At 44.3% G+C, this 21,141-nt stretch overlaps 1 protein-coding gene across 2 annotated transcripts in view; it reads left to right on the plus strand.

Annotated features, from left to right (window-relative positions):
- The window catches only part of LOC102448621 (melatonin receptor type 1C), a 64,670-nt gene extending 55,058 nt beyond the window's left edge, over positions 1-9,612 (plus strand). The window contains exons 2-3 of one of the 2 annotated variants that reach the window (XR_012906957.1): positions 7,157-9,370; positions 9,464-9,612. Coding sequence is in view for 1 of the 2 variants with exons in the window: in XM_075941102.1 (XP_075797217.1) it covers positions 7,157-8,022 (866 nt within the window). In the remaining variant the exon portion in view is untranslated. Of the gene's footprint in view, positions 1-7,156 lie in introns of both variants that reach the window. The other variant, XM_075941102.1, reaches the window with a different exon arrangement.
- The last annotated feature ends 11,529 nt before the right edge of the window (positions 9,613-21,141 follow it).

The raw sequence follows: 21,141 nt of genomic DNA on the forward strand, positions 1-21,141 counted from the left end.
GGTAAAAGCTGTTCAGTAGGATGCTTCAAGGTTTGTTTCCAGGTTTGTGTGTGGAAATAATAGAATTGTTGGTCGGTAACACAACCATAACTTTCAAGCTGCAGATAATACGCCTTTGAATATGGCTAAATGTATGCATCAAAGCACAAAGAATGTAGGTCATTCTTACAGGATAAGGGGTTCTATTCTGGACAACAGTGACACTGCAAAAGATTATGGGGTTATTATTTAGCTGTGTATTGCTGGTATGCCTGGCATACCCGAAAACTTGCATTTCTGTTGCCTTTGTATTTGCTCATGCACTTGCATAGACATACTTGCTCTTACAAGATACATCTGAGGCTAACTTACAGCGAGTCATGGTGATTTACAAGACATTCCTCCAAGGAGGTATAAACGTATTTGCTGGCAGCATTCTTAAGGGATTAAGGGGGAAATGTACAAGGATTCTGTAGTGAAAACGGAGCAATGGGTAGCTCGAGGCTACCTTTAATATTAAATGGAGCCTTATAAGCCAGAAGTCTGTACAGATGGGCAGCACCATCCTACAAGCCTGTAATTTCCTGAGTAGTTCCTATAGAGGTAGATTCTGATCTAATTTACTCTAGGGTCAGTGTCTTCCTTACATCCAGCCTATTAACTTCAGTGGGTGCCTGACCACACAAACAGTGTCTTTGATGTTAAGGAAACTGCTCATGTGAATTAGGATTTTCAGCTAAGGCCCCATTTTCTTGCCTGAGAAGTTCTGATCCATGCAAGCCGTCCGGTTGGACTCAATAGGACTGCTTCCATAAGTGTTGTAGGGCTCTTTGTGGTAAACATTTTACCTCAGGCGGTGCAAACTCCCATGGCCGTGTTGACACAAATGAAGCTAATGGCTTTTTCTACCAGCTGGAATCTTTTGGTTGTGCCAAATTACACTCCCATAAGGGCTCCTTTTGAAATGAGGGTGGAAGGCTTAACTTTGCTGGGACAAGTTGGTTGAGTAAAGGGTGCAGGATTGAGCCCTGAAAAAAATCCAGATGCGCAAAGCCTTTAGGAAATTAGGGAGTCTAATGATCAAGGATGTGAGTGGAGGGAGAGTGAGGAGGTGTTCAGTATAATACAATTGCACTGAAAAAAAAACAGGTTTAATTCACACTCCGAGGGGAAGACAGCCTCATCGTGCCCCTGGGCAAGGTGGGAAGGGACCCAGCGCCATGCTGCTGGAAGGGGCGGGGCCTGGGGAGAAAGGGGTGGGACTGGAGGCAGCTAGCAGTTAGCACCACCGGGAGTGTGTCATGCCCTGGCCCTCCACAAGCAGACCTCACAGCCATCAGGAACGTGTCGCAGGGCACTCCGGCAGCGATTTAAAGAGTTTGGGGCTTCAGCTGCTCATGCCGCTGAATCTCCAGAGCCCGGGGCAATCGCCCCTCTGCTTCCCTTGTTGGTGGCACGGTCCCACTTCTTTGTGATGTTGTAAATCTCTGTGGGAACGCTTATTTTAGATTAGAAGAGTCTTAGGCTACAATCAGCGCGGAATCATTTGAAGGCTAAATCGAAATAAGGGCTCGTCTAGATGACGATGTGATGTGCTCTGCGGGGCTGTGATTTCTGAAATGTGCTAACGTGCTGCAGATGAATTGGTCCTAGGGTGACCAGATGATTTCAAAAAAATACCAGACACACTTGATCTCAGATGGTGGGGGGTGGCCGGGAAGGAGATTGAGGGGGGGAAGAGGGGATGGCTGGCAGGAAGCAGAGCTGGCCAGGAAGGGATTGGGGGGGAGCGGGGCTGGCTGGGAGGGGATCTGGGGGAGTGGGGCTGGCCGGGGGGAGAGAAGTGGGGGGGGGGGGAGAGAAGTGGGGGGGAGGGGACTGGCCGGCAGGGTTGACCCAGGCATATGCAGATTCTGGGGTGCTGCCCGTCCCGTGCATGGTCCTGATGGGGTTCGCCGGTGAATCCAACACTGGGGATTCCATTCCACCCCAGCCCTGCCCCTACCCCCCTCCTCTCTACTGTGTAGTTGTGTACTGTCTGGCTGATAGACACACTCACACAGTACACAACTACGTACTGATAATAATCAAACTTACTTACTTGCTTACTTAATTAGAAAATACTGGACATATAAATGTCCAGTATTTTCTAATTAATTTGTTTCCCAGACAGAATGTCTGGCCCCTCTGGCATGATCACTGATCTCCCGGCCAGTTCCCCGCCTCACTGGCCCCCGCTGCCCTGTCAACCTCTGCTGCAGAGCCTGGCAGCCCTACCGTATCCATGCACCAGGCTTCTGCTCCCCGACTGAGCAACCCCACTAGCGTGCACTGCTCTGCTGGGAAGCCCTGCTGCCGTGCGTCAGTCTCCTGCTGCTCTGCCAGCCTGCAGGGCTCCCTTGCGTTAGCTCTCCACCGGGGCTTTTTATTGCCAGAAAAGAGAATCCCGGTGAAGCACCTGTCAACCTGCTTTTCTTTAACTCCTTCACCTCCCTGGCAATGTGAGTCTGATTCTAAAGTCTGTCGCGCTACCGGCATTTCCAGTGCATGGCCTTTGCTATTTAGTACGCTTCAAGACCTTTTTCTACTGGCTGCCATAGAAATGGACTTCGGGTTCACACCCTCCATAAGGCCAGTGAGAAATATTGAAGCTAGTCAGTTTCCCACTGAAAGTAAATCCAGGGTTTGTTTTTCTGAACTGGTGCTCGGGTTAAAATGCCGGACCTTGTTTTCAGGATTCTGACCTCCATCCTCTGGGCATTGGGCTTTCTGGCAGGAATGAGAGCAGAGATTTCGGAGAGCCAAAGCAAGCAGGAGGGAGGCTGGTTTAAGCTGGGGAGCTTAATACAAATAAACGGGATTTCTTTCTTATTTTAAACCTTATTTTCAATAAAGCTGTGTCTTTTCCTCCCCAGTCAGGTGCGTGTTGTGGTGCACAGACATCGCTATCAGAATAACCAACGTTCGTGTGTATCCCAATAAGCAACTCCATCAGCTGACTCATCCCTCCCTCTTCCTGAGAACTTCATAACTTCATCTAATTCTCTCTCTAATTTGATGCCCCTTTCCTCCACTTTTGTGAGCAAACATGAGCCAAACGCAGAGCCTGGCCGCACCATTTCCCCGGGGGGCTGCAAAACGACGGGGTGCCTGATTCAAAGCCGGCTGGTGTTGGTGGAAGTCTTTCTGTTGACTGGTGGGTGCAGGCTCAAGCCTGCTGACATGCCATCTCAGAGGATATCTATTCCAACGGCTGTGGCAGCCTATTAACTGGATCAGCTGTGAATACTGTACCAGGATCACTGGCAGTGGGACTTTTCTCTCCCTTGCGTCTAGTATCAGTTACTTCTGTATATACTTAAGTGATGGTATTAAGCGGGATGTGAAATACCCCGTGTGCAATGGAGCTGGTGCTTGGGAATGCACAACACGCACACAATTGTATTGTGCTTGCTTTCCCCTTTGTTGAAGACAAAATAATTCTCTAGGGCGAACTGTTTCAAAACTAGTGACTTCACCGAGAAGTCTGGAGGTGTGCCTAACGTAGGGAATACAAGCAGAGAGAGGGTAAGTTTAGAAGATAGGATACACAAAGAACAAGTTAAAAATCACTTAGGAAAGTTAGATGTCAGCAAGTCACCAGGTCCTGATGAAATGCATCCCAGGATACTCAAGGAGCTGATAGAGGAGGTATCTGAGCCTTTAGCTATGATCTTTGAAAAATCATGGCAGACGGGAGATTCCAGAAGACTGGAAAAGGGCAAATATTGTGCCCATCTATAAAAAGGGGAATAAGAACAACCCAGGAAACTACAGACCGGTCAGTTTAACGTCTGTCCCAGGGAAGATAATGGAGCAGGTAATTAAGGAAATCATATGCAAACACTTGGAAGGTAATAAAGTGATAGGGAATAGCCAGCATGGGTTTGTGAAGAACAAGTCATGCCAAACTAATCTGATAGCTTTCTTTGATAGGATAACGAGCCTTGTGGATAAGGGAGAAGCGGTGGATGTCATATACCTAGACTTTAGTAAGGCATTTGATACGGTCTCGCATGATATTCTTATTGATAAACTAGGCAAATATAACTTCGATAGGGCCACGATAAGGTGGGTGCATAATTGGCTGGATAACCGTAGTCAGAGAGTTGTTGTTAATGGTTCTAAATCCTGCTGGAAAGGGATAACAAGTGGAGTTCCTCAAGGGTCTGTTTTGGGACCCGTACTGTTCAATATCTTCATCAACGATGTAGATATTGGGATAGAGAGTACGCTTATTAAGTTTGCAGATGATACCAAACTGGGTGGGGTTGCGACTTCTTTGGAGGATAGGGACATAATTCAAAATGACCTTAGCAAGTTAGAGAAATGGTCAGAGGTAAACAGGATGAGGTTTAATAAAGAGAAATGCAAAGTGCTCCACTTAGGAAGGAACAATCAGTTCCATACATACAAGATGGGAAGCGACTGTCTAGGAAGGAGCATGACGGAAAGGGATCTAGGGGTCATAGTGGACCACAAGTTGAATATGAGCCAACAGTGTGATGCTGTTGCAAAAAAAGCAAATATGATTCTAGGTTGTATCAACAGGTGTGTTGTAAGCAAAACTCGTGAAGTCATTCTGCCGCTCTACTCTGCACTAGTTAGGCCTCAGCTGGAGTACTGTGTCCAGTTCTGGGCGCCACATTTCAAGAAAGATGTGGAGAAATTGGAAAGGGTACAGAGAAGAGCGACAAGAATGATTAAAGGTTTAGAGAACATGACCTATGAAGCCAGGCTTCATGAACTGGGCTTGTTTAGTTTGGAAAAAAGAAGATTAAGGGGGGACATGTTAGCGGTTTTCAAATATCTAAAAGGGTGTCACAAGGAGGAAGGCGAAAATTGGTTCCTCTTGGTTTCTGAGGACAGGACAAGGAGTAATGGGCTTAAAGTGCAGCAGGGGAGGTTTAGATTGGACATTAGGAAAAAATTCCTAACTGTCAGGGTGGTCAAATATTGGAATAAATTGCCAAGGGAGGTGGTGGAATCTCCCTCTCTGGAGATATTTAAGAACAGGTTAGATAGACATCTGTCAGGGATGGTGTAGATGGAGCTTGATCCTGCCTTGAGGGCGGGGGGCTGGACTCGATGACCTCTCGAGGTCCCTTCCAGTCCTATTATTCTATGATTCTATGACTTGGCCCCAGAGCTTGGGTTCTTTGGTTTGTTAGGGCTGGGCAGAGTTTAGTTTCTGGCTCTGGGATGTAGACTGCATGCCTGTCACCTCCTTTGTTACCTCTCGGTCGTGGCGACCCCATTGCCAAGTACCATGAAACAAACAAACTCCAGTTCTCCCAATTTCCCCTAAGGTGAATTTCTCCCAGAGTTCCACTTAAATTGTGAACCCTCTGTCTCCCTTTTGGAGGTCAGTGTCTCCCTTTTGGGTCTGGGTGGCAGTGAAAGCAACAGGGACGCAGACTGAATTTGTTAAAAACAAACAAAACCCCACAAACCACATCCACTTCGCAAAAGGGATATACAGAGCCAACCGCCCCCCACCAAAACCTTCCTGCGAATCCCTGTCTGTTTCCTCACTAATCCATGGACTCTTTAGCATGTGGTCCAGAATTCCTCCTTGTCTGCCTCCCATCCTAGGGTACGTCTAGACTACCGCGTTTTGTCGACGGAAGTTTTGTCGACAGATACTGTCGACAAAACTTCCGTCGACAAAGAGCGTCCAGACACATTGAGTTCTGTCGACAAAGCAAGCTGCTTTGTCGACAGAACTCCGTAGTCTGGACGCAATGTTACAGGCAATAACACCTTCTGTCGACAGAGTTCTGTCGACAGAAGGTGTTATGCCTCGTAAAATGAGGTATACCAGCGTCGACAAAACTGCTGAGTTCTGTCTACGTTATGTCGACAGAACTCAGCGGTAGTGTAGACGCTGGTATAGTTTTGTCGACAAAAGTCCACTTTTGTCGACAAAACTAGGTAGTCTAGACACACCTCTAGTGTGCTCTCCACTCTGTGCTGGAGTGACTCCTTTTTGTAATGCTGAAAACTGTTTCGTCAGGGGACCACCCCTATCTACATCAAGTGATCTGTTGCTGGGTTAAAAGCCCACCTGGGAAAAGCTGTTTTTCTGGGAAGTAGCTAGCTTCTGTGCTTACGGGACTTCTGTTTGATTGGAAGGTCATCCAGGTTAGTGACTCTTTGTTTTGTTAGCCCTCTGCTGGTGTAGCCACCACCAGGTGGATTTGAACTTGGGACCTCTGAAGAAGAGTATAGGAGCCTCTACCCTCTGAGCTAAAAGCCAGCTGGCTTCCAGCCTATGCTGTAGAGGTCTCTTGGTGTTAACTGTTGCTATAGTCTAGGTACCACTTGCATTACTCAGTAACCACAGTAGGGCTATGTCTACACTGGCGCGATCTTGTGCCAGAGATATGCAAATGAGGCTAAGCATGGAATATCACCGAGCCTCATTTGCATATCTAATGAACCGCCATTTTTGCGGAAGAGGCTCCTGCGCCAGAAGGAGCTTACACTGCCCCTTCTTGCGGAAGAAAAACCCTCTTGCGCAATGCCACTACACTGATTATTTTCAGGAATAACGGCACTGCACAAGAGGGTTTTTCTTGCGCAAGAAGGGGCAGTGTAGACTGATCCTTCTAGCGCAAGAGCCTCTTCTGCAAAATGGTGGCTCATTAGATATGCAAATGAGGCTAGGTGATATTCCACGCTTAGCCTTATTTGCATATTTCTGGCACAAGATCGTGCCAGGGTAGACATAGTCTAGGTGTGTGGGTTACATTAGCAACTGCAGAAACATCTGCTCACGCCACCTGAGTTATTCAGTTTAAGATGGGGAGGGCACAGGGCCAAAGCTCCAAACACTGTTCCTGTAAGCCGTGTGCGTGGGTGGCCTACCAGGAGAGATTCAGGTGCTGCACAGCTGATTAGCAGGGCACTCCCAGCTGGCAGCATGTGTGTCTATTGGTGGTGCACATCCACACATGCCTCAGTGCACAGAACAAAATGTCTGGCCAAGGATGGAAAAAATTAGAGGCAACGTTGCTCAGAACCATTTTATAATGAAAACGGCATTCAGAAAACTACCTGGAGTTTGTAGTTTGGCTGTAGATCTACACAAACCTACTCTAACTTCTCACAATCTCTCTTCTCCCTTTTTTTGTAGGTAACATCTTTGTCGTCAGTCTGTCTGTAGCGGACCTAGTAGTCGCGGTGTACCCGTATCCGCTCATCTTGAGCGCCATTTTCCATAATGGCTGGACACTGGGAAACATTCACTGCCAAGTCAGTGGCTTCCTCATGGGCTTAAGTGTCATTGGGTCAATTTTTAACATCACAGTCATAGCCATCAACAGGTACTGCTACATCTGCCACAGTCTCCGGTACGATAAACTCTTCAACCTGAAGAACACCTGCTGCTATCTTTGCCTGACCTGGATCTTCACCGTGGTGGCCATTGTGCCAAACTTTTTTGTTGGGTCCCTGAAATATGATCCCCGGATTTATTCCTGCACCTTTGCCCAGACTGTAAGTACATCGTACACCATAACTGTGGTGGTTGTCCATTTTCTGGTCCCCCTCTCGATAGTGTCATTCTGTTACCTACGGATTTGGATTTTGGTGATTCAAGTCAAGCACAGGGTCCGACAAGACTCCAGGCAGAAGCTGAGAGCAGCTGATGTTCGGAATTTTTTGACAATGTTTGTGGTTTTTGTCCTCTTTGCTGTGTGCTGGGGGCCGTTAAACTTTATTGGTCTTGCAGTCTCCATTAACCCCTCGGAAGTGGCGCCCAAAATTCCTGAATGGCTTTTTGTCCTGAGCTACTTCATGGCTTATTTTAACAGCTGCCTCAATGCTGTGATTTACGGGCTCCTCAACCAGAATTTCCGGAAGGAGTACAAACGAATACTGCTGACTCTATGGACTCCGAGGCTGCTGTTTGTCGACGTGTCGAAAGGTGTGACAGAGGGACTGAAAAGCAAGCCCTCCCCCGTTGTAACGAACAACAACCAAGCTGAAATACACTTATGAGTCAGAGCCATGCTACTTAGTCTGGGATACAGTTGTGTATAGTATGCAAAAGCTTTTCTACCTGCACATTTCAAAGCGAATATCACGGGGCACAATACTTCTGGCCCTTACTCATTCAAAAACCGAGTGCCCTGTTTTTCTGCACATGGCGTCTTAGCATCTTCCTCACAGAAGTAATCCCAAAGAAGCGGAGGCTCTGAGTAAAGATTTGCAGGATGGAACCTGTTGACTTCATTTTTCCTATGCTGTTTTTCACCAGGTGCCTAGTTGACTTTAATACCCTTGCGATATGGGTATTAACAATCTGTGAGAAGCAAAGTATTCAAAGCACATATAGATACAGTTGTAGTTAAGAACTGGCAAAATCACCCTCTATTTTACATTTTTTTCCCTAATACCATCCTTTTAGTAATAATCCATACTTAACCAAGATCTGAGTTATAAACTGCATGAGTAACTTTGTATCTTTTTAGGTTAGTAGTATTAGTCATTGGTCACATATATAGGCATGATGGCTTCCACTGTGTCTTTAGGTTTAGTAACTAGCCAGCACTGGATGCAAGGCAAGGCAAAAGCACTGTTTTTAATTGACTCTATATATTGAACATACTTGCACTTTTTTTTCCAGGCCATGAACAAAAATATAACAAATGACCTAATCTAACTGCAGAAAGAAGTTCTAATTTTAGGCAATATCCCGTAATGTCCAGCATTCCTTCCAGACATCTCTCAGAACATCCCCATCACTTGAATGTAATGACACATTGCAGAATCCCAGCCTTTTAATTCAGATGCAGACTTTTAATGAATAAATATAAAGGAGAATTCTGTGAAAATAATATTTACCCTTGCAGACAAAGGCAGACAGAAAAGAGAACGTTCTTCCTAACCATCTCTCATCGCATAAGCCCATGACATGAGTGCAATGAAAAAAGGAGGTGGATCGTTTTTGTCCTTTTTACTCTTGCTCAGAGTTGCAATATGTAAATGAGACAGGAGAGCATATGTAAAAATATTTATACTCCCCGATAAAAGAGCGACGATATTCTTAGTTAAAGCCTGAGCTCTGTCCCTTTGTGGTTGCTGTCAATGCACTGGAGTATCATGTAGGTCCATATTATGGGCAAAATATATACACAGTTGGCAGAGTTAAGGCTTTTTCAGTTGGTGGCGGGGGGTGTTTGCAGATGGGAATTTTTTTTACCCTTAGACCAAATTGCGTTCCCTCTTGAGGGGTCTTTTAAAAAACCGGTAGCTGAACAAAATGTGGGCATCTCGTGCTCTCGAAGTCCCATTAAATCAATAGTCAAAACTCTTAGTGATATTCATGAGCTTCAGTTCAAGCCAAGTATCAGAGGGGTAGCCGTGTTAGTCTGAATCTGCAAAAGCGACGAGGAGTGGGCTCTTTGTTTGGACAGGACTCCTCGTCAGTTCAAGCCAGTGCAATTAGGCTGACTCTACGTGGGTCTAACAATAGCAACAACTCTGCTCCTGTTGAAATCAATGGGAGCTACACTTTTGATATTGATGGGTGCAGGGTCTGTTCCTTATGGCAGAATTTAGTCACATGAATAAAGACGGCAGAGTGTGGTCCTGTGTTTTGTCAAAGATAGAATTGATACAATTGCATATCTTTTTCTGATTTACTTCTGAAAGAGGCTTTTCCGAAATTTGGCTGAATTTTGGGGAAAAACCTTCTTTTGGAACATCCCTTCTTCCTCATAAAACGAGGTTTACAGGGATGCCGACAAAACGTGTCTGCTTTTTCGACAATTTTTTTGGAAAAGTGGACACATTCCTTGGACAAAGCAGAGCTTTTCTGGGATACCGCTGGTATCCTGAAAAAGCTCTACAATCTAGACTAACCCTCAGTTCGGCATTAGGGAAATCTGTTGGTTTTTTTGGTCATTGATGTCAGTCATTGAGAAAAGGATTTAGCTTCTCCAAGACGTGCAAGCCCAAGATTTTCAAAGGTATTTAGGTATTTAAGGGAAATCGGTGCTGAGAGGGATTTTCAAAAGCACTTAAGCAGGTTAGACACCTAATTCTCATTGATGTTAACTTGCTTAGGCCCTTCTGAAAATCCCACTAGGTGACTGTCTGCATAGGTAGATGCCTAATTGCCATTGTAAATCTGGCCCTCAGTGCTTTCTGAGAGTTGCTGAATGTTCCTCCCATTGAATTCTGTGGGTGGGGGACGGATGAGGGGAGGAATTGAGAAGCTGTTCAAGGACTAAGCCCCCCAAATTTGCAAGGCACATCTCCTAAATAAGCAATCCAGTATAAACATCTGCCATGTAGCCTGGCTTGTTGCAATACAAATTTGTTATTGCAAATTTTCAGACTCAAACATGTCGGACACTTCACATGATAATTGTATTTGAAATGCTTGACGCAATTACCTCATAATAGGCGCTAAGTTGAGGCATGTTTTTAAAAACTGGCCTTTGCTTGTGCAGCCTATGGCCAAATAAGGGTATCTAAACCCCCTCTCAAATGATGTGGGAATCGGTCCTTTCCACTCCAAAATAATACCCCTCTGAATGAATTCATATCATTCCATGCAAACAAAATCACATTGAATCAAACTTGGCTGCAAAAAGCACGAAGGAACTTTTAACGGCCCGGCATGTCGTTCAAGCTGTACTTGTGCAGCAAGATCCGTTGCATCGTGGTTATAGTTTCAACTTGTTTGTGATGAGTTGTTTGTTAGGATCACATTTTCAAATCATATCCTTAAAAAGGAGCATATTTGGTTTACTAAGACAATCTTATGGGATCTTTTAATACGTGCCAAATGTTTTCCCTCCCCACTACAGAGCGTTCATCTCATGGATTCTTTCTTTTTAACAGTGAAGGTTGTGATTCTTTTTCCCCTGAAGCTTGCATTTTGCACTACTTCTTAGTCAAAACATAGGAAATACGCCAGTCAAAGTCTGAATAGAACTTTGTAGCACCAAAGACCTCCCAAGCACCCATCTCTTGGGATGATCTGGTCCAGTCCCGTTAGGAACAAGAGCACGAACCGCCTCCCTGGAACAGTGCCTCAGGCCTGTGCTGCAGAAATTAGAGTCACGCTCCTGAGCTTCCAGACCGGTTACTGCTGAAGTGAACTACATCTGGTGGCAATGCGGGATTCTTGCTGCAGCTACCTAGTGCCTGCAGTCCATAGCGAGGCCAAGGAGAGCTGAAGGATCTGAGTTCCATATGGGGGAAGTGCTCAGCATCTACTGCTCTGCAAGAGCAGGTCTCTTACCTGCCTGGGCAGCACTTTACGCACACAGGGCCTGATCCTGACCTGCCAGAGCGGGATTGGGTCCCTTTGAGTTGACTGTATCCTACAAAATGTAAATGTTGCTATCGTACAATCATTCCAGAAACCCTTTGCATGTCTCGGGGGAAGTGAAAGCATCCCGTAAATAGACTGGGTGAGGGGAGCAGCCGGGCTTGGAATCCTGCACTGGAGTTGGGACCTGCTACGTAAAAGCAGGTTAAAATGAAGAGCGCACGTTCGGCAGGAGACCAAGGTGGCGTGATACGGAGGGTGCGTGGAAGGATAGATTGACTCGCCTATTAAATTCTTTTACGAGTGACCCCCGAAGGAGTTTCTTGTTTTAATGTCTGTTTGTGGTAGCCTAAAAGGAGATGCTAATGGGGTGTCAGGAGCTTATTTTGTTAACATTTGTTTATAGGAGAAAAAAAAAAAGGGTGATGGGCATCCTGAGGAAAGTCTATATTTCCCTATCGGAATCCAATCTAGGGTTTGGAAGGAGATTCCGCAGTTTAAACGGAGCTGTGATTTATATCCGCTGTGGCCTTGACCCTTGGAATCTTGGGATCTCCTTACACCAGTGACAAGCCATTTTCGCTGCATTCACTGAATACTGAATTGAGGCCATAATTTTAAAATTGCCATAGCCACGAGTGAGAGAATTGATTGCCGTGAAAGGAGATGAATCCCTTGCCGCAAAGTTGTATGTTTTAAAGAGGCCAATGAATGTTGTTTAATCTTATTTAAGAAGAATGTAACTAAGGTATTTATATACAAATCTATATTCCCTTCCAGTGTTTCCATTTCATCGTTGGGCTAGGCATTCTTCTCATTGCTGATCTATTGCTATTCATTAAGAAAGCTATTTATTCTCGTTAGCCATCAAACCTGTAATATAGCATTGGATCATTATTCGGGTTTTTTTTTTTAGCAAATATGATTTTTGAAATAAAGATCTGAAGTGAGTCCTTGTTTGTGGTTCTGATTGGTATGAGCAGGTACGACTGATTAAAAGTAGGAACTCAATTCTTCTGGGAATTCTTCATGGGTCCTGACTTGAATTTCGAATCTGAAATGGGAACACCCTATAATTTGGGGATGTCTTCAGAGCCACAGTTTTGGTCCAAATACATGTTCAATATAGGAGGATTGTGGGGAACAGGCGTCATTGTGAAACTCTTCATTCATAAGTTGGAAAAAGAACCCTCTTGCTTGGAACTGCTGCCAATGTCATGATTGGAATGGCTCTAGGGCTCTTTGTTTGTCTCTTAGCCATCAAATTGTGGGATGCCCATTCACATCTTTTTATTACCCATTTCTTGTTCTCTCCTGAGAGATGCTCTATACAATTACATGGCTACACTGGTGCAGAGGAACCCCTTTTAAAAATAGCAGATGCAAATTATAAATTGTGCTACCTGCAGGTTTTTCCACAGTTGGGATTTAGACCACTGTGTTCTCTATGCAGTAAAGTTCCTTTTGCTTGTGAACTCAGGTAGTCCTACACTAGGGGTATGTCTACACAGCAGGGCAAAATTTGAATTAAGCTATGCAACTTGAGCTATGTCAATTGCGTAGCTTTAATCAAAATAGCTTAACTCAGCTTTTGGCGTTCTCTGCGCTACAGGAAGTCAAAAGAACACTCTTCCTTTGACTTCCCTTACTCCTTGTAAAATGAGGGTTACAGGAATTGGAGTAAGAAGTCTTTCGGCTTGCCGTTATTTTGAAATAAAGGCTTGCAGTGTAGCCACGCTCTTTGTTATTTTGGAATAATGTCAGTTTTTCCAAAATAATGCTGCTGTGTAGACATAGCATAGGATATTAAATCACCAGTAAGGTCTTACACAGGAGTCCTGAATAGTTAGGGACTTCAGGATTATGGCCTAAATTACTAAACTATCAGTGTAAGCTCATCTTTCTGTCTGAAAGTGTGCTGTGGTTCTTTAAAATCTTGAAAATATAATACTGTTTCTTTTGTTGCATTAAAAATTATTTCATGGTTTTTCTATGCATCATTCTGGAATGTATAAGCAGGAGAATGTGTAGGCAAGTCATGAAAAGAATTCTTCCACTCTATTCAGTGCTGATAAGGCCTCCGCTAGAGTCCTGTGTCTAGTTCTGTGCACCATCCTTCAGGGAAAGATGTGGACACATTGGAGAAAGTCCAGAGGAGCGCAGCAGAAATGATTAAAAGTCTAGAAAACGTTCTACAAGGAAAAGTTAGTCAGAAAAGGGGTTTTGTTTAGTGTGGAGAAGAGAAGGGGTTGGAGGAAATATAACGGCCTTCAAGTACATAAAAGGTGATTCTCCCCACCCCCCATTATCTACTGAGGACAGGACAAGAAATAATGGTGATTTAGTTTAAACATTAGGAAAAACTTCCTAACTGTAAGGGTAGATAAACATCAGAACAATTATTTAGGGGTGTTGTGGAATCTCTGTCATTGAAGGTTTTAAAAAACAGGTTAAACACCTCTCAGGGATAGTTTAGATAATACTTAGGGTACGTCTAGACTACTGGCTTTTGTTGACAGAACTTTTGTCGACAGATACTGTAGACAAAGCTTCTGTCGACAAAGAGCGTCTAGACTACATTCAGTTCTGTCGACAAAGCAAGCTGCTTTGTCGACACAACCCTGTAGTCTAGACACAACCCTAGATGCAATAACACCTTCTGTCGACAGAACTCTGTTGACAGAAGGCGTTATGCCTCGTAAAATGAGGTTTACCAGCGTCGACAAAACTGCTGAGTTCTGTCGATGTTATGTTGACAGAACTCAGCGGTAGTGTAGACGCAGGTATAGTTTTGTCGACAAAAGTCCACTTTTGTCGACACAACTCTGTAGTCTAGACACACCCTTAGTCTTGCCTCCGTTTGGTGGAGTGGACTGGATGACCTATTGAGGTGTCTTCCAATGCTATATTTTTATGATTCTGTGTTGATTCATTTGAAATGTATGGACTAGGCGGATTTTATGAGTGGCAGCTTCAGTGTTTGTGCTATTGTGCTTTGTGTGTACATGGATTCTCGATGCTTAATCTACAATGTGAATGACATTATTCTGAAACTGAAAATAGAACATTAAGGATAACTAAGTTTTTCTCTTCTGTAAAATAAAAACTAAAGGGCAAGCTTTCAGTGCATCCTAAAAATACATACATGAAAGGAATCACACGTAAGCCTAAATGAAATCAAGGAATACTTGCCTCTTATTGATGTACCACTCAGTTAAACTACTCAGATATGGGTTATGATGGCCAATGAATTAGCTATCTCTCGTCAAGCAAAAGGAAGAAATATGGACTGAAAGCACAGACTGCTTAAAACTGCATAGAAGAATGGCAAGAGACAAGTGACAGTGTCTGTGTTTGCATTGGGAGGGGTTATCATTTTAACCTGCACCTTTGGGAAGTTAGATTTTGAAAAACACGTGGAAAGGCATGAGAGTGATAAAAAGGGGCGGACATTCAAATCTGAACGCAGTAGTTTATTTGGGAAAATGCATGCTCACCCTTGGGCATACCACTTGGCTAAGTGTGGGCTAGGTTCACAAAGAAACTCAGGCCGGGCCATGTTCAGTCTCACCTTACCTAAACTTTAGACACCTAGAAAATCACCAGGATTCTCAAAGCCTCTATTTGGCTTTTAGGCCCCCTATACAATGAATGAAATGAGAGAGCATTCACAAAACCCAGCATGCTGGATGACTCCTTGCCTAAGCTAGCCAAGGGGAGAGGCCAAACCAAGGGGGAGGGGATGTGCTAAGCCCCTCCCCCTCTTTCAGAGAGAGAGGCACCTACATCCAGACTGCAGGGGAGGTGCATCGCTCTGCTTGGGCTTCTCAGTTACAAACCCTCTCTTGCTGTGAGGTGTCTAAGCTGTTTTCACAAGAAGAGGAGAGAGGGTGAAAGAGGAGCAGGAGGATGACTTCTACAGTTGCCAGATGGTTGAAACAAAAATACCAACCCCCCTCTAAAAAAAAAAAAAAAAAAACCACCTGCAAAAAATTCTGTTGAAGGAAAGAAAAAGGCGGGCGGGGGGGAGGGGGAGACCAAAGTTGTTGAGCAATAAGACTCCAAGACTTATTAAGCCAAAAACAAAACAAAAAAAATTCAAATAGCATTAAAACAGCATGTCCCCTTTAAGAGTGAGTGCAGGGATAGGGAGAGGTTGAGCATTGCTTCCCCTTGGTCGGCAGCCATTTTGTGCCGGCAGCCTTGCGGAACCAGGTAAGCATGGGGGCTGGGGTCGGGGGGCTGAGAGTGTTGGGAGGTGGGGGGGGGGGAGGCTGGGCACTGAGTGTTTGTAGGGTTGCCAGGTGCCCGGCATTTTTGCCTCCTGGCCAGGTTAAAAATCAGAAAATACCGGACATTTTAGGTATCCGGTATTCTCTGAATATTTTTACTGGACAGGAGGTGAGAATACCAGACGGTCTGGGTGAATACCAGACACCTGGCAACCCTAATGACTTCCCTCATATCTTTTAGCCCAGGGATTAGGATCTGCCACTACTCAGGTGCATGCTCTAACTACTAAGCCTTGGGACCCGCTCCTGTAGGGTGCTCAGTGTTTCCTATTGAAGCTGTTCAACAGTGGAGAAATAATTTAAAGACTCATTGGGCCAGAGAGAGGAGAATGACTCTGTAGCCTGTTCCTTAGAGCACTTGGGTGGGAAACCCAGGATCCAGTGTCCCTGCTCCTATGACTTTTTAAATTATATAGCCAGCGTGGAACAACTTTAGCTGGAGGGACAGAGGATTATGGGACATTTGTATATCCCATAGCTCAGCAATTCAGGCCAGGTCTCCGCTATGGAAGAAGGTCAGATTAAGATGTGTGACATCAGCTATGTTCATTACGTAGCTGGAGTCGACACCTTAGAGGTCTCCACAGCAGGAAATCAATGGGAGCAAATGCTCCTTCTGTCTTCTCTTACTCCTTGCGAGGACCCGGAGTACTGACACCGACCTCTGAATTCGTTTTAACGGACTAAATCGAACTCCATAAGATCGACTGTGGCAGCGTCGCTCTTCTGCATAGTGACGATGTGGTCTCATTGAGAGAGTGCAGCTCCCAGTTCAAATCCCTTCTAGTGGAGACAGGATTTGGGGGGTGGGTTAGGTTGGGGGGGAGGAGTCTCTCACATCCCAGGTGAGAACTCAGCTAAAAGTCTTCCCCACTGCCATCATTTTGTGTGCGCTTTTCTAGGTGAGATCTGAGCGCACCTACCAGATCGGGCCTGGCTGGTGAGTTAGCCGGAGGAATGCCTATCTTGCCCCCTGTTCATGAACACGCTGGGGGACAGATGTCTGGATACCTGACACAGAGCTGCAGTGCACATGCTCAGAGGCACCTAAGGTTAGGCACCTAAGGAATTGCTGCTGTAAACATTTAGGTGCATAGAGTGATTTTTAGGTGTCTAAAATCAGTGTTCAGGGGGCCTTTTAGACTTCCAGTGAGGGCTGATTCTGGGATCTAGGCACCTAGATTCTGTTTTAACTCTAGTCCTTTATGTCGAAGAAAAGGCTTTGCCATTAAAATTGGAGGAGAGGGGCTGGTAGTTGGGGCATTACATTTGTATAGAAGCCCCCCCACTACATTTCCCTTTGAAAATTTGGCCTCAGATGTCTAGCTGTTGTGATTTATGTAGCAGTATTGGGACTTCCTCAGGTTGTCCCTTGAGGAAATCAATTTCCGTGCACACACTCAGATTAAGCTGAGTCTTTGGTTCCTAGAAAGCCCCGCAATTAAGTTGTGTCGGGAGAGTATTTTAATAGATAAAGTTGCAACTCACAGCTGAGTCACTAGGTGGCATGTGAGTTATAAGGCAAGTGAAGTTACAGTGACTCTGGCTAGTGAGTGGAAGTTGTTAATAGGTGAAATGTGATAGGCAAGTGTTAGAGTCCCTTCTATGGAGCAGAGCTGCACTTTATGAGAACTGAACTCTGGATAGCGCTGAGCAAATAATTCACTATGAATAATTTATCCAAGAAAATTCACTCTTTCCTGTCTGCAAATTGTTCCTGAAAGTTCTTCATAAATTTCTTCAGCAGATGGTTCTTGGTTTGCAGCTCACTTGCAAGTAGATCATGCTGTAGATCACCATGTCAGTCTGTGCTGAGCTGGTTTGTTCCATGGATCAGGTGCCTTTATTTTTATTCCCTGAGCAGACAACCTGCGTAAATAAAAAATGAAGAGAACTTATTTGTTTTGCTATGGGTCTGGGAATCCATGTTTACCGGGTGTCAGTGACTCTAGATTCGATGGTCTCAGAAGGATAGCTGTGTTCATCTGTAACTTTAAAACAAGGAGTAATCTTAGAGACTAAGAAAAATGTATCGTATCGTGAACTTTCATGGGTAAGACCTACGTCATCAGATGAGTTGGACTGTATAAACTATATCTTTTTGTTAATCTCTAAGGTGCCACAGGAAAACTCGTTGTTTCTACATTGAATGTCTATGGAAGTTTTGGGCTATGTCTAGACTGGCATGATTTTCTGCAAAAACTTTTAACGGAAAACTTTTCCGTTAAAAGCATTTGCGGAAAAGAGTGTCTAGATTGGCACGGACGCTTTTCTGCAAAAGCACTTTTTGCGGAAAAGCATCCGTGCCAATCTAGACGCGCTTTTGCACAAAAAAGCCCCAATCGCCATTTTTGTGATCGGGGCTTTTTTGCGTAAAACAAATCTGAGCTGTCTACACTGGCCCTTTTGTGCAAAAGCTTTTGCGCAAAAGGACTTCTGCCCGAATGGGAGCAGCATAGTATTTCCGCAAGAAGCACTGATTTCTTACATGAGATCGTCAGTGTTCTTGCGGAAATTCAAGTGGCCAGTGTAGACAGCTGGCAAGTTTTTCCACAAAAGCAGCTGCTTTAAATACAAGCCTTAATCAACATGGACTCAGAGTCCAGCTGGACTAGTTTTGGTAAATGCATGACTGTCAGTAATAAACATTATGCAGGCTAACCTCTACCGCTCTGAGGAGAAATTAATCCCTGGCATAATTTCATTGACTGCAGTGGACTTACACCACAGTTGAGTTTTCCCATTGTATTAGAATATTGACCACAGGTTAGGGTGACCAGATAGCAAGTGTAAAAAATCAGGAGGGGCTCAAGGTAATAGGCACCTATAAGTCAAAGCCCTGAACATCGGGACTGTCTCTCTAAAATCAGGACAGTCACTCTCCCTCAGTTATACCCAGGCCAAATTTGGTCCTGCAGTTGGAACTTTGGTAACTACTTTGGGAACCAGCACAGACTCAGATGCTCTCCCTTTGACAAGCTATTGCTGCAGTGCTAAGGGGAGTAAAGAGGTTGCAAAAATTAACATTTGTTATTTAAAATTATAGTAAAACTTCAGAGTGGTGATCACCAGAGTTACAAACGGACCAGTCAAGTACACATTTCATTTGGATCTGGAAGTATGCAATCAGGCTGCAGCAGAGACAAAAAGAAAACCACATCCCATACAGTACTGAGCTAAATGTAAACTACTTTAAAAAAAAAAAAAGAGGAAGTCTACAAAAATTTGACAAGTAAGGAAACTGTTCCTGTGTTTCATTTAAATTAAGATGCTTAAAAAAATCATTTTTTCTTCTACACAGTAAAGTTTCAAAGCTGTATTAAGTCACTGTTCAGTTTCAAACCTTTGAAAGAACCATAACATTTTGTTCAGGGTTCCCTCTATTGCCTCGATGTTTGTAACTGAGGTTCTACAGTGCCAAATATCTCACGGGAAATCGATCTGAGTGAGAAGGTATCATTTGTTCAGTTGCTTTTTGGAGCAGAACTGTGTGTTAAGGTTAACCCACTGCCATCGGTCTGTCTTTTTGCTAACCTCCTCCATGGAGCATTGCACTTGATTTGATCTGTTGCCTTTCCTGAAACTTAACAATGCCTGGGAATAGGCTGAAAACAATTTTTCATATGATCTGTCTATCTTAAAATATGGTAGAATGGTGATCTTCAGAATCTGGGAAACGTCATGCCTGTTACTACAGCTCAGTGGAAATGAATGAATAGAATTGTCTTTAACAAAGAGAGTGTCTTTATTTTTGCTGCAGAGTTTAGCTGCTGGCTGATAAAGCGATAACTGTAAAAGACACAGGTCGTATAGCTCAGAAACACTGGCAAAACTGCATGTTCAGTGACTGCGTTAGAAACTGCTATTTGCTGGCGCTCTCAGGATTACCTTGCAACAAGAAGCCGGCTGGTAACAGCAGTTGCAGAGTTATTCAGTTTCTCAGTGGAAAAATGTTAATGAATATACCTAATGAAATATTCATCATGGAAAGCTCTTTTCAGTGTTATCACTAGATAAATGTAGTAGAGAGGTTTTTTTTAATAAGAACAGTGAGAGGGGATATGCAAATAGTAATTGGTAAGATCTGTAACATTTGAATCACACATTTATGAATGAAAGCTCCATAATATTGTTTCTATAATTCTTACTTTTTGTGATGCCTGTTTATCATAGCCATTCTTTTTAATGTTTTCTAAGTAGCATATTCTATATCTGACAGACAATTTGTTGAATTGTTCAAATCCAAACCAAGAGGAGTGTTGCCAAAATGTAATTCTTCATGACCTCCAGAAATTGAGCTTGTAAATTCAAATAATAACGTTAGAGGGTTTGGGACACGTGAATGTCTGAGAGGGGTAATGATAGCTGTGCAGTCACTGCTGTTGAGAATTGCCTCTTAAATAAAGCGGAGCCACCAAGTCCCATTATAATCCTTGCATTGAAAACCTGTCCCAGGTCTAGTATTAGTATTAATAATATCATCATAATGTATTACTTTATTGCATCCTTCTCATGCCAGTGTTGGTGCACAGGGTAGAAAAGAGCCTCTAGCAGTAGTGTTTCTTAAACTTTTTAAGATCGAGGAACACTAAACAATATTCTTTAAGAGGAACACCAAGGTTTTTTTTAAGCCAGAAAAAAAAGGGGCGGGGGGGGAGGAGTTTGGGGGAAAGTTATTGAGGGGAAAAAGAAGGTCACCTGCCTCTTTAACAGCAGCCATTTTTAACTCTGTTGTTCTCCACAGCACACCTCCAACTGCCTCACGGCACACCGGTGTATCATGGAACACCGTTTAAGAAACACTGCTCTTGCAGTCTTCTCGATTATTAGCTGTTGCTTCCAGCTGCTCTATAGCGTCCTCCTTGCCAAGAGCTTTTCTTTGGGCTTTTCCTCACAGTAGTTGGTTTCCACCTGACAGATTTTGTGCAGTAGGCTCTTGTATGTATACCGGCTATATTTAATAACTCATCTTTTAATGAAGACGGACGCCCTTCATCGTGTGTGACACGCTGGTGCTTTGTTTCCCAGCAGCGATCTCAAATAGCAATGAAGCTGACGGCAAAACGTTTTCCAAATCATAACGAGGGAGTCCCCTGCCTTTATGTAGCTGCCCCAGGTGCTGGCGAAGCTGAATGGTGTTCTGCATTGCGGCTGCCCCGGAGGTGGCGTTTGTCCACCATTCTGCATTTTGAGAAAGGGATCGGAAGGGGCCGACTTGAACTGAAATGAGAGGGGCAAGTTTAGTGAGAATGGAATTGTCCAAGACAGGATCTGGCCAGCGCATGGAGGTTAGTGAGTCTACTCTTGTGAAAAGCCACATGGAGAATTTGTAGTGACAACAGGGAAATCCTCATTTCAGGAGGCAGCTGAGTAAACAGGGAGACTCCTTTGCCCTAGGTCACCCTTCCATGCTGCTGTGACGGGTTCAGTCACAGAGGTCGCATAGAGACGATCACTTGATGTGCTGGAAATACCACGAAACCCACCTGCTGGGGCACCCCGCTTCTCTGTCCTGCTGGACCAGCCCCTCCGGTCTCCTCC

The sequence above is a fragment of the Pelodiscus sinensis genome, chromosome 13 (genome assembly GCF_049634645.1).
Source record: "Pelodiscus sinensis isolate JC-2024 chromosome 13, ASM4963464v1, whole genome shotgun sequence".
Classification (NCBI taxonomy): Eukaryota; Metazoa; Chordata; order Testudines; family Trionychidae; genus Pelodiscus; species Pelodiscus sinensis.